General features: G+C 38.4%; 1 protein-coding gene and 1 long non-coding RNA gene across 2 annotated transcripts; one reads left to right on the top strand and one right to left on the bottom strand.

Moving 5' to 3' along the window:
- Nucleotides 1–805: 805 nt before the first annotated feature.
- Nucleotides 806–2,618, bottom strand: LOC116603103. Its single transcript, XR_004290481.2, has 2 exons — nucleotides 2,006–2,618; nucleotides 806–1,643 (listed from the first exon to the last, which is right to left on the bottom strand). It is a non-coding gene; the product is annotated as an uncharacterized LOC116603103 (long non-coding RNA).
- Nucleotides 2,619–2,780: 162 nt separating this feature from the next.
- Nucleotides 2,781–13,526, top strand: LOC116603102 (trichohyalin). The gene is made up of 9 exons (XM_032364091.2): nucleotides 2,781–3,258; nucleotides 3,558–3,863; nucleotides 5,099–5,698; nucleotides 6,813–6,974; nucleotides 7,094–7,341; nucleotides 8,020–8,172; nucleotides 8,479–8,575; nucleotides 9,226–9,408; nucleotides 10,745–13,526. The coding sequence occupies exons 1-9, from the start codon at nucleotides 3,031–3,033 to the stop codon at nucleotides 11,315–11,317; spliced, it is 2,550 nt and encodes an 849-aa protein (XP_032219982.2). The 5' UTR covers nucleotides 2,781–3,030; the 3' UTR covers nucleotides 11,318–13,526.
- Nucleotides 13,527–15,990: the final 2,464 nt, after the last annotated feature.

Below are 15,990 nucleotides of genomic sequence, written 5' to 3'. Positions count from 1 at the left end.
GATTCCATATGAACCTTTCGCGCTGTGTAGCCATTTGGGAAACAAAAGGTAGACTAAATAATAACTGAAATTTTTGGGGGGGGTCGTAGCTTTTGGGGTCACAGGTATTAGGTTTTAGGTCTTCGTTTTGTAGACACCCACTGACTGAGAGGTTGGTAAGCCTGTGTATTGCGTCGTTACCCAACTGCTTTTCCATACCCTAGCTTTGATCATATTCAAGCCGCAAGTGTCAAAACACAGTCTACAAAAAGTTAAAAGCGATCAAAATGGATGCATTTGAATTATAATTTAGGCGGAAATGTTCTGCTTACTTCTCCAAGCCCAAAGCTCGAAATCACGGTCACCAAATGTTAATACTTACATTTTTTTTTATAAAGAGACATATATGGTAGTATTCTTCCTGTGAACGATTTGATTGGCAGTATAAAAACAAGAATGATAAACATACATGTATGTATGTTCATCTTTCTTTAAGACGTCTTTCTAGAGATGTTCAGATTGTTATAGTCGATTTAGAGCAAGATCGGCCAAACCGAATATTGTTATATTTGACAGGCGTGATCCTTGAAGCTCCATTCATAGTCTAGTCAATCTACGTCAAAAAAGGGGCCAACATCGGGCTTATTGCAACACAAGGTTTTTAAACGGTTTCTTGCACAGAAAGTACCCCTCTATAACATACTAAAAGTCTAAAAGAATTGGAGCAGGCAAACACCCCGAAAAACGGGATCGAATTTTCAAATACAAGGCTTGTATGAAAAAACACAGGGTTCCCAAATCATGGAAATCACGAAAAAATACATACTTTAGAAAAAAGGAATTTATACAACTTTAGATTACTAGGGATAAATATTTCTACACGATTAGGATAAAAATTATCGTTATTTGAAGTAGTTTAGTTGTTTTGGGTGAAATGCACACGGATTTTTAGGTCCTTGTCACCATCACTTTGATATCGCGGCAGACATTTCGTTATCATAAATAATTATACGTGATGAAAACAGGTTTTCATACAAATAGTGCTTAGTGGCTCTTAATAATAATGTCATTGATTCGATATAAAACAAGAAAGTACATAGACACATTACTTATAATATAATCATTCTCATGGTTTCGTTTTTTTCGTGAAAATAGATTGACTTCTCAGAATGTTTGAAGTTTTTATAATTTCTTTAAAATTAAGAGCCTGTTACACGGATTATTAAACTCTAGGTTCTTACTCGTGGGTGCAGATTAAATCAATGGAATCCGTGTCTTCGATTAAGAGGGACTTATAATACGATGGCCCTTTGCATTAGCCGTAGGGCGAACATGCGGCAGGAGCATAAAACGTGCTGCAGTCCTGGAGGTCTCTCAAGATCTGCTAAGGGTTCAACCTGTCGTTGACCACCATCTAGGCTTAGAGTTCAGACGGCCTTTCTATCGCCTTTCCATTGGTTGACTTGATAGAATATTGGAACTTGGAACTGTGGAACATGGCTGCTGCTGAAGTTGGGGATTTTGTGGTTCTCTTAGCTCTGTCTTGTTAACAGCTGCCTGTGCGCGAATGTAGGGTGAGGAGACAAGCTTCTTGGACGATACCCCCTTTGCTAACCGTATTCATGGAAGGTGGTATCACAACCAAGAAGCGCATGGATATAACGCTAAAAATAAAATGAGAAATAGAAATAACATTAAAACTTTTCCCTAGTAGCTCATTTATGGCCGTCATTCCCCACATCTTCGTGTAGTTTGGATTTCGGCTCAGGTAGATGTCATGGGCTTCCATGCAGAATCATCATCACCAACAGGAACGGTGATGCTAGTCGTGTGGACGATTTTACCGCAGCTTACCACATAAGCAATCATGTATTCGATTCGCCATCAGCTTCCGTGTCCATTGTGCCACAACCGCTTCCCCTCGGGTACTTGCTCAACATTTGAATAAAATTCTGACACACTTATCATAGAGTCTAACAATTAAAACTTTTCCCTAGCAGCTCATTCAAGCCGTCATTCCCCACACCTTCATGTAGATTTGGATTTCGGCTCAGGTAGATTTCATGGGCTTCCATATCGAATTATCGCCACCAACAGGAACGGTGATGCTAATCGAGTTGACGATTTTGCCGCAGCTTTCCACATAAGCAACCGTATCTTCGATTCTTCATAAGCTTTCGTGTCTATTGTGCCACAACCGCTTACACTCGGGTACTTGCTCAACATTTGAATAAAATTCTGATTGTTTTTCTTTTTTTCCAAAAAAAAAAAAAAAAAAAACCTCTTTCTTCATAGGGACCGCCATGCTTAAAAAAAAAGTAAGAGGCTCCGATTTTACCTGACCTTTTTTTTCCTTTCATGACCTCTGTTGAAGAGCCATCGGCGTTAACGATCAAAACACCATGATAGAGTTACAGCAGGTCGAAGCAGGAGTTTAACCTTCGTAAAATAAAGTGTTTACTTCCTTGGGCCAGGGTATTCAGTGTATAAGAGAACATCCAATACATAATGTAGCACGGTAGAGTGTGTTTTGGTATCCATCCAATTGGACCAAATGACCTCGGCCAAAACAGGCTTCTGCACCACTCTCACCATAGAGTCTTACAATGCTGGAGGAAAACTCCAGAGCTCAAAGGAGAAATGTTGTTTAAGGTCTTCCGGGGATTCAGGTGTTTGAGCATCCGGGAATTTGCCATCTATTTTTAGGGACTGGTGTGATGTCACGGGGATTCCCCAAATAGAATGACCAAAACGACTCGAATAGCCGCTACGCTTTCACACAAAACCTGAAAAATACGGGAAAAAATATCAGTAACGACCATTTCATTTGTGGAAATTCAAAGAAAAGTCTTCAAAGATTTGGAGAGTTCAAAGAACGAAGTGAATTAAATTCGCTTGGAGAAGTTTTAGGACAACTTGAGCAATCAATTTCATGGAAGCTGCTATCCTCCATTTTGTTTCGCTTTTTTGACTGATTGAAAGAAAGCCAGAAATCGCTGGGGTTTCTGTATGGTTGTCTAAAGTTTCGTTTCACCGCTTCTTTAGATTAAAATGTCTATGTCAATGCCATTCCCAGCCACTTCTCCGCCTAATAGTGGAGTTTTGAGTCCAAGCTTTAGTGGATTCGTGATGGTTTCAACACATAACGACATCGATGAGAAGATGGTTGAGAAACAATTTTCCATCGCCAAGGAGTCGCCCCTCAGCAGGATTGAAGCACTGACGAAAGAAAATGAAGAATTGAAAGGCATATTAAAGCAAAACAACGGCCTTGTTCAGGTTTGTTTTTTTTAAATTATGTTTAAATCAAATTATGATTTACTGTAATATGCCTAACTTAGATACTACTTTATTCATAAATCTATTAGCAAGTACTATAACTTATGTCGTTGTGCATCTAAAGTTTTCTAATATTACAACAACAGTGTTGTGTCCCTTTGCTTAAATGGCTTTATTTTATACATTATTGTCACATCTATAATTTGAATTGTAAATTATTTATTTTAAAGTGTTCCCATTGTGTATATTCTGAATTCTATATTAAAATTAAACAATTGAACACAAGTGTTTTTTTACAGCAATACTTACAAGAATTGTCAAGAATGCAACAAGATCAGAGGCAAGCAAGTGACACCATCAAGCGAGAACATTCCAAAGCCAAGGAAGTTGTCCATAAGCTTAAAGAGAAAAATCAGAATTTGAAGAAGGAGTTAGAGGAGGCTAACACCTTGAAAAAAGAGATGGAGAAAACAATGTCTGGAGATAATGCAGCTCTGACTGTTAAAGCTGAGGCGCTTCTTGCAGAGAACAGACTGCTCCAGTCGCACATTTCCTCCTTGCAGAAACATATCACTTGCTTTGATGAACAGTTCCGGAACTATGAGGTATGTCTACTTCTTTAACTTCCTCTTTTTGATTATAGCAACGATTGCTTGTTGCTACATACAAGTTGATATTGTCTGCTTCTTACTGTAAGTAATTTTTAAAAAGGTACACACCCATTTAACCCATTGACTCCTGGCTTTTTTTGAGCTGAATTTACAAAAAACAGACTGAAAACAGATACCTCCCCCCCTATTCTGAGTTTTATACAGCCCGTCAAACACAGCTGCACCTAGTCAGCGGTATCCAAGCTTTCCAACAGTGCTTTGCGGTCCCCACTTTTAATCCCTCGTCGTTGTGCTGAAGCCGGCACAAGTTGATGGTTGCTTGTATTTTTCATAAAAAATACAGCTATGAGCATATTAGGAGAGTGTCTCAGGACATCATGAAGTCTTTTGGGGCATAATTGAGTGCTTTGCTTATGGATATTTGCAAGTAAAGGTGGATTCATGATGATTTTTTCTTGTTTGCCTTGCCTGGATGAGAAAATAATTTTCTAATGAATCACCACAGCTCTCCTAAATGCTGTCTTTTCTGAAACCAAATTGATTCCAAAATTGTTTACACTGCTATTCTGGGTCTGTATGACCTGGAATTGATTTGTTTGGCTTCGGGGTGAAAAAAACATCTGACTTTGGGGAGAGGAGTGTTGACTGGCCCTCCACTTGTGAATTTTCCCCTGGATCTCCCAGAATGCTTTGCAATACGTAAAGACATCTTCGTGGTTGTACAAGCCTTCAAGGAGTGGACATTGTGTTTTGAGGCCATGGAAATGTACCTGGAGGATCAGAATAAAGGTATCTATTTGTGTCTTGAGCTGTGTTTGCTGATCTCTCTCCCTTGTGTGGTATTTTGAGCGTTTTATTGAGAGGGGTGATTCTGCTTTTCTCTCCTTGTTCGATTTGAGATTTGTCAAAGAACCTGTGCTATTATTTGGCTTAAGAGTAGATGCCAACACCTTGGTTGGATGCATATCTGCAAGACCATTTATCCCTTAGACTGATGCCTGAGTATCTTCATCTTGTTGTGTTTATTTTGCATTTATGAATTTTTTGGGTTGTGGTACTTCCCAAAGCCGGTACAGGCCGGTTGAGGGGTCAATGTGTTAACGTACAGTATATCCCTGCCATTACTTCTCCTAGAAATTCGTCATATTTTGTATGGAACTTGGTCATTTTCTCTCCTTTCCAGGTACTATGCTTAAAATGTACTTTGTTTTTCTTCTATAATATATTAGAATGTGGAATTCTCCGAAAGCTGGAAAAGCTTGCTTGAGTCCATGGTGTCATCCAGTCTGAGCAAAGTTCCTCCAACACAAGCAGCAGACAAAACCACATCCAGTCTGGAAGATAGCAGAAATCTAGCTCTGAAAGGTGATTTAGAGAAAATAAGAGATGCAAACAAGAAATTAGATGAACAGCTAGAGAGGTTGAAAGAAGAAGGCAGGACCTGTGAAATGGGCGAGGTCACCTTTGAAGTTGTGGCTCTCAATGAAGAAAGAGATAAGCTCCAAAAGAGTGCTGAATGCTTGAAGGAAGAGAAACAAGAGCTGTGTAAGCTTTTATCAGAATCTCAAGAAAATGAAGTTAGATTGAACCAGGAGAAACAGTTGACAGATGCAACTATTAAAAAGCTGGAAGAAATGATTGCAAAGCTTCAAAAGGAAAAGCGAGAAGAGCAAACTCTTGTAATGGATGGAAAAGGTTTCAAACAGGACATTGAACGAATGAAAAATGAACTTGAAACCGAGAGGAAAAGAACAAGCCAGCTTGTGGAGGAAAGGGATGAGATGGCAAGGGAGCTAGATAATGCCAAGAAGGAACTACAGTATCATAAGGTACTGTACTTCACAGTTTTGCTCAGAAGTGTGCACATGATGAATGCACTTGAAAATCTCCTTCAACATTGTGTTCTTGTTTTGCTGGGACCCATAAGTTCAATAGAGAGAGGTGGTTTGGTTTCACTAGGATGATTTAGATCCAAATAATTTCGCCTTGCGCATGTTTGATTGCACACTTGCATTTCTGGCTGGCATCGCGTCCTGTTCAGGACGACATGACCGAAAAACTGGAAAACGTGCAATTCAAGATAGAGAAAGAAGACACAATTTCTTACAATGGCTATAGGTTCCTTGTATTATGGACTGATTTTTAAAACACAAATATCGTGAGGCCGAATTGCGCATAACCAGATTTTGTTTTTTTAAGGTAATTTTTCCTTGATCATCCTTGCGCTATGTTTGAGCTCAGGGAAGAAAAGCTCAAATTTCAATGACACTTTACAAAAAGTCGCATCAATTTAAAAAATGTCGCACTTGATATTTTGTTTGCTATAAGTTACTAAGTACTCAGAAAATTTTTCCGCCTTATTCGATGTGAAATGGGCTTATTTGAAGCGTCATGTCATGTTTTTCCGTCATGTCTTTCAGGACAGCATTTCATGCTTTCTTGTGTCCTCTTAAGGATGCGACACTGGCAAAAATCAGTGTGCATGCACAATCAAACATGCGCAAGGTTTCATCCTTTTGCCGCTGTCATTGATGTAAAACACCCTTATCTAAGGAAGACCTGAGTTCTTTCCAGTGTCAGATAAGTGTGTAAAAACCTGACTGTCTTACATTGAGTGAATCAATTGTTTTTAGGATAATGGTGTTAGGCATGAGATCCCATCTTGCACTTTACTATGTTTAAGGGGACATAAAATAACTGCTGATCATTATGGTACCATCTGACACCAAGTGACAATCTTTACTCACAAACTCAGAAGTGTGAACAATTCACTGTATCATTGAGCAGTCCAATATCTATACTGATTAGTGTTTTGAACTATTTGTGAAGTACATTTGACATTGATTTAATTTTGATAACACCATTGCTTAGGCTTTTGACATTACTTTATGTGAGTTTGGTGTATTTTGTCTTACTTTCCTTGTTTCCTTATTTTTCCCTCAGCAAACCACTGAGGAGTGTGCAACTGCTGATGACGATGATTATGCCATGCTGAAACTAAAATTGAAGAGTACAAAGGATGAGCTGTTTACTTATCAAAAGAGAAGGAATGAATACGAGGAGAAGTTGAATGCTCTGTTAGAGAAAGAAAAAATAGTTGAAATGGTTAGTAATGATTTACTGGTATATAGTTTGCTGAATAAGCCTAGGAGTCAGCACTTACTGATTCTTTAGATTTTGATAAGGTTTTTTCATTATTATATCGTTGGTATATCTCTCACCAGACCACACTCCAACTTGAGGATGAAAAGGAGAAGATAAAAAATGAGCTGGAAGAAACAAAAGAGCTGATGCAGGCTGAGTTAGAGTCTCAAGCAGAGACCTACACAGAGCAGACTCGTAAAATGCACTCAGAGCTGCAGGAAGGCCGTGCACGCGAAGGGAGTCTAAGAGACCAAGTGTGTCAGCTCATCCAGGAAAATGAATTACTGGAAGTCAAGTGCAACAGGCTAGAGCTGGAAAATGCTGAGAGGTATTTACTATGCTTTTGTACATATATTTTGGAGAAATAATATGTTATATACTCACAGTATATACTGTATCTTATTTGTGATGAACCAACTGTATCTTATGAATGAATCATAAAAAGCAAGATCAGTGTTTTTTTTGTCTTATAGTCACAAGGTTTCCCACAAAATCTACCTTTTATTATTTTGTATATAGCTTTTAACCCTAAACATAAGATCTTTGATTACTAAGAACTAAACTTAACTTTTTATGTGTATCTTTATGCTAATTAATGTCAAATTTGTAGTATTCACAAAGCATTTCGACATGCCAGCACAGTATTTGTCTTATGGAAAAAGGGTAGTATTTGGGGTTCCCCAAGAAGAAACTTTTTGGTGGCCAAGGGCGGCAGTGATGTTTGTTATGTTTAAGTTAAGATGTTAGTTGTTTCAGATTATACATTGAGGAAAAGAGGGTTTTTTTTCATATAAAAATGTATTAAACCTTTTTCAAAGTTCTTGAAAAGGTAATTGATGAGTACTACTAGTACTGATAAGTAAAATTCAGTTGAATGTGGATCAATATGATAATTTCTTTCGATGTTCCCAAGTATTTTTCTAATGATGATGACTGTGATACTGTCATATGATGATGGTGATGGTATTATATATATTGCTGTGGAACTTTTTTTTCATTTCGTCAGGAATCAGGTGATGGAAGACCAAGTTGCCACATTAACAGATCATTCAGAGATCCAACTAAACAATGCTAAAGAGGAAATTGGAAAGGTGAAATCAGAATTGGCAAACTGCAAAGAAAAGTGTAAACGTGCTGAGCAACAGTTCAATCTCCTAAAGTGAGTGACATAATTTTGTAAAAAAAAATGCATTCTTTTTTTTTCTCAAGGTACATCACTGAACATTATCAGTTCATCAGTTTATATCCATTATCTCCAATTATCCCATGACCCCTGCCCTCTTGATACTTATACCCCCCATACACCCACTCCCCACAAACACATACACAAAATATATACAGTATTACTCACTGAAAAACCTGTGTCATTGTCACTAGCCTCCAAATAAGCCAGTCCCTATAATAACACACCATCTCTAGCCATCACAAGCCCAAGTTGATGGGTTTCCTTTGTCTCTGTTGGCAGAGAGGAGCATGATACTACGCTGACTCAGCACACACAGCTTATGAATGAATATGAGGAACTAATGAGGTCATTCCAGAATGTCATTGATAACAACACGGTGGGTATTCCCAAAAAATAAGATCATAAATTAAGAGAGCTCTTTGATTACTTTTCTGTGTAGTGAACTATATGTAATGTTGCTAATATAAGTGGCGCTCACTCCTCCAAAATTGATTTTCTGGCTAACAAAAGTGAATAATTATTCGATATTCATGTAATGATTTTGTGTTATTGCTGGATATTTTACTGCTGTCATCTGTATGGGCGCGACGGGCAAAAAATGGCAAAGCTTAAATTGTAAGGTTGTGTTTGCTTATATTTGCTTGATTTTTTGCATAGATGTTCCTTGTGTAATATAAAACAAAATAAGCTTTAGTATCTTTTGGTAGATGATCCGTTCTTGAGATATTGCAAATTGTAAGACTCTTGTTTTGTCTGAAGTGCCCAATTTGGGCGAAATTGCTACTTTTTCATGATCTATGGCAACTTTGCTCAATCATATCTCAGGAACGGATCATCTACCAAAAAATACTAAAGCTTATTTTGTTTTATGCTATACAAGGAACCTCTAGGCAAGCTTACACAACCTTACTATTTTGCGCTTTAACTCAAAATATTACAGTGTATGTCTTCTAGCTACATTAACTAGATAGGTTAGACTGCAAAGCATCTGTTCATTGCTAAATTGATTTGTCATCTTATTTGTAGAGAAGGGATAAAAGTGCGTCCAGTGAACGCAATAGCTACAAAGCCCAGTTAGAGCAGAAAACTGCTCAGCTTTTCGCAGCAGAGGAAGCCATACAGAAGCGTGAAAGCCAACTGCGATATCTTGATGAAACTCTAACGAAGGCGCAGGAACAAGCGGACAGAGTGCCAATGCTAGAACAGCAGGTATTGAGTTGAGGAGAATGAAAATGGTGACTATGCTTATAGTGGTGTGGATTATGATGATGATAATAATAATAAAATCCCATATTTCGCCATTATCTTCTCCATCTTTATATCCATTATCTCCAATTATCCCATTACTCCTGCCCTCTCGATACTTATAATGGTGACTATGTTTATAGTGGCACGGATTATGATGTAATGATGAGGAGTTAAGGAGAATCAGGATAGAGTGATAATAGTGATGATGGTTATGGTGATGGTGATGGTGGTGATAATGATGGTGACTGGTGAAAGTAAAAGATAAGGGGGATGAGGATAGTGATTGTGGTGATTATGTTTAGACTACTGATGCTTATGATGATGATGGTGTTGAAATGACGATGAGTTAAGGGGATGAGGATAGTGATCGTGGTGATTATGTTTTATGCTGCTGATGCTGATAACGATGATGATGATGAAATGACCATGAGTTAATGAGAATAAAGATGATGATAGTGGTGATTGTGTTTATGGTGTTGGTGCTGGCTGATAATGTAGATCATGGTAATGATGTTAAAAAAACGATTAAGATGATGACCATAATCTGATGGTGAAATGATGATTAGTTAAAGAGAATGAGTGTTGTGATAGAAGTGATTATGTTTATGGTGCTACTGCTTCTGATGACAATAATGTCATAATGAAGATGTTTATGATGACAAAGATGTTTTAGTGAAGATAATAATGATAGCAATGATGTTTTAATGATAATTATGACTATGCTGTTTTAAGGAAGATGATAATGATGACAATGATAATGATGATTATAATGATGCCAATGATGTTTTTATGAAGATGATAATAATGACAATGATGTTTTAATGATGATTATAATGATGACAATGATAATGATGATTATAATGATGCCAATGATGTTTTTATGAAGATGATAATGATGACAATGATGTTTAATGATGATTATAATGATGACAATGATGTTTTAATGAAGATGATAATGATGCCATTGTTGTTTAAATGAAGATGATAATGATGACATTGATAATGATGATTATAATGATGCCAATGATGTTTTAATGGAGATGATATGATGACAACGATGTTTAATGAAGATGATAATGATCACAATGATGTTTAATAACGATGATAATAATGACAATGATGTTTTAATGAAGATGATAATGATGACAACTATTTTGCTGAGGATTAGATGATGGTTATGAGATAAGGAGTAGAAGGATTAATCTAGTTTTAATAGTGATGATAAGGATGACACTCAGACAAAATGTAAAAATTATCGTCACGTCATTTCATCGCATTCATTTTTATGCTTTCACAGGTAAAGGCGTATCAGGAGGATTTCAATGCCGAACGCGAAGCGCGGGAAGCAAAAAACACAGAGCTCCTCAGCCTTCGTGAGAGAGTTGATCACCTGCAATTCGAGAACCAGGAACTACGTGCCGAATTGGATAACGTCAACCAAGAACAGATGGCTGAAATGCAACGTCGCCATGGTAGTCATGTACCCGTAACCACGGCAACGGGCTATCCCCCTCAATACGTCACAGGAAACCCACAGAGCTGGTACCCAGGTGCAGAAGCACAAGGAGGATTCTTCCGACGGGGTGGAGAACCAGCCCCCCCGGATCAGGGACCTGGTGCACCAAGAGCAGAGGTGCACCCCCCTGAAGGCCCGGATGAGCCTTGGATGTGTCCCGGATGCCGTCTGATTGTGGAGAGCTTTGATCAATTGCAGATTCACTGCGCAAGGTGTGGCCCAGCGAACGGGGAAGGAGCTGCCCAACCAGGCCCGGACCACTCCCAGCATGGGTGTTGTCCAAAGTGTGGTGATCACTTCCCTGATCTCGACACGCTCGGAATCCATGTCAACGAGTGCCTGGATCGCGACTAGATCGCCTAGCGGGACACGTAGCATCATGCTCGGGTACCCAGCGGTCTTAGCACGGGAATTAGGATACTTTGTCAGCGATTTCTTAAGAAAATAACCCAAAATGCATTCCCAATTCTCTGAATATTGTATTCAGCGAATAAAATATCTCTAACCTTTGTGCGAAATGTCTCCTGCCTCCCGATTCAGCAAAATCTTTTTTCTTTATATTTCTATTTCTCTTTCTCTAAAAACCCACGCGATCGTTGTTTTCAACTCTCGAAACATATTTGAACAGTACTGAGTAACCATTGCCTCTTGAGTGTTCGTGACTAGCCCGAACGCTCTCCGAACCTAACTTCGTATTTAGGTTCTATTTCATATAGGTTCTATTTCATATTCGCTAAATAATATTCAATACAAATTGAATATTTTTGGTTATTTTATTAAGAAATCGTTGACAAAGTATCCTAATTCCCGTGGTCTTAGCGGGCAAAGGTCTCTATATCGCAGTTCTTTCCGGCGTGACTTTCGCGGCCGAAAAAAGAAAGCGCTTGGGTCCACGAGCATAATGTCTTATTAGAAAAACTGTAAGACGTGGAGACTTTCGCGATACTCTAATTTTACCGCTCTCGCGCTGGATTTCTTTTGCGGAAGAAAAAGAATAATTCTCCCGTATCCTCCGAGACAAACGCACATAGACACACCCTACCTCATATATTCAAAACTTCTTCAAGAGATTGAAAGTCTTAAAAAAAAACCGTGAAAAGTAAATGAAAATTGCTGCAAACGTTAAACCAGTCAAGCTCGCGAAAAAGCGACTTGACAGTTTGCGAAATTATCCACGCTTACAGTGGCCATATTTAAAATACATTTATCTAATTAGGCTTGCACAAAACTGCAAATAAGGTAAAGTTAAGAGTTCTGTAGACGGGTCCCTAGATATTGATAGGTCGACATCGGTTAACGACCAACCATTGCTTAGAATTCTAGCTAATTTTGTTTGAAATTGTTCAGGATTAAGCGCCAGGCCGATAGCGCTATCGGTCACGTTGTCATGCTAAAATCAGCTTTTGTTTTACTGCGCGGCTATTGCGCCGTCGCAGTGTACTCGTGCGCTTTTTTGGGGGTAAGTCTATTCAGTCATTTTACAGTTAACACTTGGCTAAACAGGGCGACATCTTGAGCGCGCGTTAGACATGTCTCCTAAATGTTTAGCCACTACCAAGAACATGTAGTGCGCGACACAAAAATATTTCTCAACAATCCGAGAAATATTTCTTTGTCGCTGCTACAGGATTAGGCGCGCGCTACAATGTTTTCGAGGTGGCTAAACTAGGAGACATGTCGCAATCTACATATCTCCTAGATTAGCCAGGCCTTTACGGTCACGGTTATCACGTGCACTTCGCGGCTACTGCGCATGCTTCACTGCTGCTTTCGAGTACAATGTGCCATCTTTGATAACGAAGACGGTTGTTTTAGTCTGTTGATCAAAGTGTTTTGAAGAAGCATAGGGGTATATTGTCTTTTAAAACTCTGGAGCTGATTCTTATGACGAACTATTACCAAACATTTCAGTAACTAAATCTTTGAATCACAGTAACTAAATCTTTGAATCACTGTAAATCTAATCCGCGCTACAGTAAAAACGGATCCATTCTTTCCAAAGCATGAAAAAGTCTATGGATAATTATTATTTTCCAAAATGATATTTCAAAAAAGTATCTCAATGTTCAAGTCGGCTCCAGAGTCATTTGTTGCAAATAACGGTTTCTGTAACTGGTTTATTAAATAGTTTATAATTTCCAGCAATTTTAATGTTAATGATAAAAAAAAAACTATGGAATTTATAAAAGAATTCTTTTTATATTATAGAAAGTTTCCTAAAAATGAGTAACCACGAAAGGAAGATAGCGTACGAGAAACGCTGTTTTCTCTCTTCCCCATAACTTTAAAATGTGGTTTCATAAGAATGAAACAGAAGTTGTATTGCTGCTTAAAAGTAATTCTAACCCTTAATGTAATACAATTTGCCGCTTATAGTCCCAGTCAATTTACGTCAAAAAGGGGCCAACAACACAAGATTTTGTAACGGGTTCTTGCACAGAAAGTATCCCTCTATAACATACTAAAAGTCTAAAAAAAATCGGAGCACGCAAACACCCCGAAAAACGGGATCGAATTTCCCCATACAAGGCTTGTATGAAAAACCACAGGGTTCCCAAATCATGAAAAGAACGAAAAAAAATACATACTTTAGATAAAAAGGAATTTACACCACTATAGATTACTAGAGATATATATTTCTACACAATTAGGATAAAAAATTAACATTATTGAAAGTGGTTCAGTTATTTTGGGTAAAATGCACAGTTAGCTATTCTTGTCACCGCCACTTTGATCTTGCAGACATTTCTTTTTCATAAATGACTATATGTGATGTAAAACAGGTTCTCATACAAATAGTGCTTAGTGGCTCTTACAATAATGTCATTGATTCAGTATATACAGGAAAGTATATGGACACATTATACTTATAATCATTCTCATGGTATCGTTTTTCTGTGAAAATCGACTCTTTAATGTTTGAAGTTTTTATAATCGATAATTTCTTTAATATTAGAACCCGATTGAGAGGGAATTAGTACACGATGACCCTTTGTATTGGCCGTAGGACGAAAACACTAGATTGTTCATGCGGCAGAAGCACTAAACGTGCTGCAGTCCTGGAGGTCTCTCAAGATCTGTTAAGGGTTCACCCTGTCGTTGACCAACATCTAGGCTCAGACTTCAGAACGCCTTTCTATCGCCTTTCCGTTGGGACTTGGAACTGTGGGACATTGCGGCTGCCACTGAAGTTGGGAATAGATATTGTTGCTCTATTAGCTCTGTCCTGTTAACAGCTGCCTGTGCGCGGATGTAGGGTGAGGAGACAAGCTTCTTGAACGATGCACCCTTACCTACCCGTCAGGGTGGTAAAGGGTATTTTCGTGAAACGAGATTTGGACATTTTTCGCCCACATGAAATCGTCCATTCCGACGTCCGTGAAACGTGATCCAAACACCCCTTTGCAAGCCTGTACCCGTATTTATGGAAGGTGGTATCACAACCAAGAAGCGCATCGATAAAAAGCAAAAATATAAAATGAGAAATAGAAATAACATTAAAACTTTTCCCTAGTAGCTCATTTATGGCCGTCATTCCCCACATCTTCGTGTAGTTTGGATTTCGGCTCAGGTAGATGTCATGGGCTTCCATGCAGAATCATCATCACCAACAGGAACGGTGATGCTAATCGTGTGGACGATTTTACCGCAGCTTTCCACATCCATTGTGCCACAACCGCTTTCCCTCGGGTACATTTGAATAAAACATTTGAAATATAACATTTGAATAAAATTCTGCCACACTTTTCATAGAGTCTAACAATGCTGGAGGAAAACTTAAGAGCTCAAGTGAGAAATATTGTTAAAGGTCTTTTGGGGATGAGCTAGAATTGAGGGCTGAAACGACAGCTATAACACGTACGACGTCATTGTCAATCGGCACTGCCGATTGCGAGGTTGTGCTTCTCAACATTAAATGCGCTGTCGGCTTAGACACCCGTACAGGTTTTTTTCAGTGTATACTCTTGAAAAAAAAGTCTTGCAAAAACTCGCAAAGTCAAACTCAAACTAATGATAACTACATGATGTGCTTGATTCCCCTTCACCCGTAAAGATAGATAGAAACCTGTGGATTTTGCCCAAAACAAATAAGCTATATCATTGATTTTTATCCAGTATATATATTTTTTGTCATTTATAGTGGTATAAATTCCTTTTTTCTAAAGTATGTGTATTTTTCGTGAATTTCATGATTTGGGATTTCTGTGGTTTTTCATACAAGCCTTGTATGTGGAAATTCGATCCCGTTTTTCGGGGTGTTTGCGTGCTCCGATTTTTTTTTTAGACTTTTAGTATGTTATAAGGGGAGACTTAATTAATACAAAAACGTTGATAAACCTTGTGTTGCAATTAGTCCGGTCTTAAACCGTAGATTGATTGGACTAGTGTAATAAAACAGCTTATAACCAGCTTTTAACCATAACCAGCGCACAAATTAAGCAAATTTTGATTAGGTTCCAAAGTAATGGTAAGTCGTCTTAGGGTCAAGGAGCGTACAATAAGAGGCCAGGTGACGTTACGTAATCAGTGATTTCATCATGTGCGATGCATTATGGGGGGGTCAGTACGCAGCTCTTACCAGCTGCAATTTGATTGGGCAAATGAACAATATCCGCACCTCGACAAAAAGAACGAGAAGAATAGAGACGAAAGAACTCCTTTGTAGAACAAAGATAATAGGAGACAAAGCAGCTGCGTACTTACTCTTATGGGGAGGTTGAAAAAGCTCACGTGTGCCGTTCAGGATGCGGTTTGAGGGGTCGGAATTTTGTCTCGATTCTCGTGCAAGCAAATAACGACTGCGTACAAGTTTGGACGTCTCCAACTATTTCAACGGCCAATTCTTGCCCGAAAATCACGATTCACAATTTCTTGTTAATCACTTAAAGGTGTTTTATGTTTCATGATTATGACAAATGGCCGCTCACGAATTGCGAAAGCATCCTTTTTGCTCCTTGTTGTGACGTCACCACACTTATTTTTTTTTTTTTGATTATTATTTATACTTCGCTCCATGGATACTTAAA

Source organism: Nematostella vectensis, chromosome 10, assembly GCF_932526225.1.
Source record: "Nematostella vectensis chromosome 10, jaNemVect1.1, whole genome shotgun sequence".
In the NCBI taxonomy this organism is placed as follows: Eukaryota; Metazoa; Cnidaria; class Anthozoa; order Actiniaria; family Edwardsiidae; genus Nematostella; species Nematostella vectensis.
The sequence above is the reverse complement of the archived record's forward strand: the minus strand, read 5'-3'. Positions and strand labels throughout refer to the sequence as shown.

Excerpts from the sequence above, each read along its gene's own strand:
- LOC116603102 (XM_032364091.2), top strand. The coding sequence starts at position 3,031 with ATGTCTATGTCAATGCCATTCCCAGCCACTTCTCCGCCTAATAGTGGA. Across the intron at positions 3,259-3,557 it reads AAAACAACGGCCTTGTTCAG|CAATACTTACAAGAATTGTC; the intron begins GTTTGTTTTTTT and ends GTTTTTTTACAG. Across the intron at positions 7,342-8,019 it reads GAGCTGGAAAATGCTGAGAG|GAATCAGGTGATGGAAGACC; the intron begins GTATTTACTATG and ends TCATTTCGTCAG.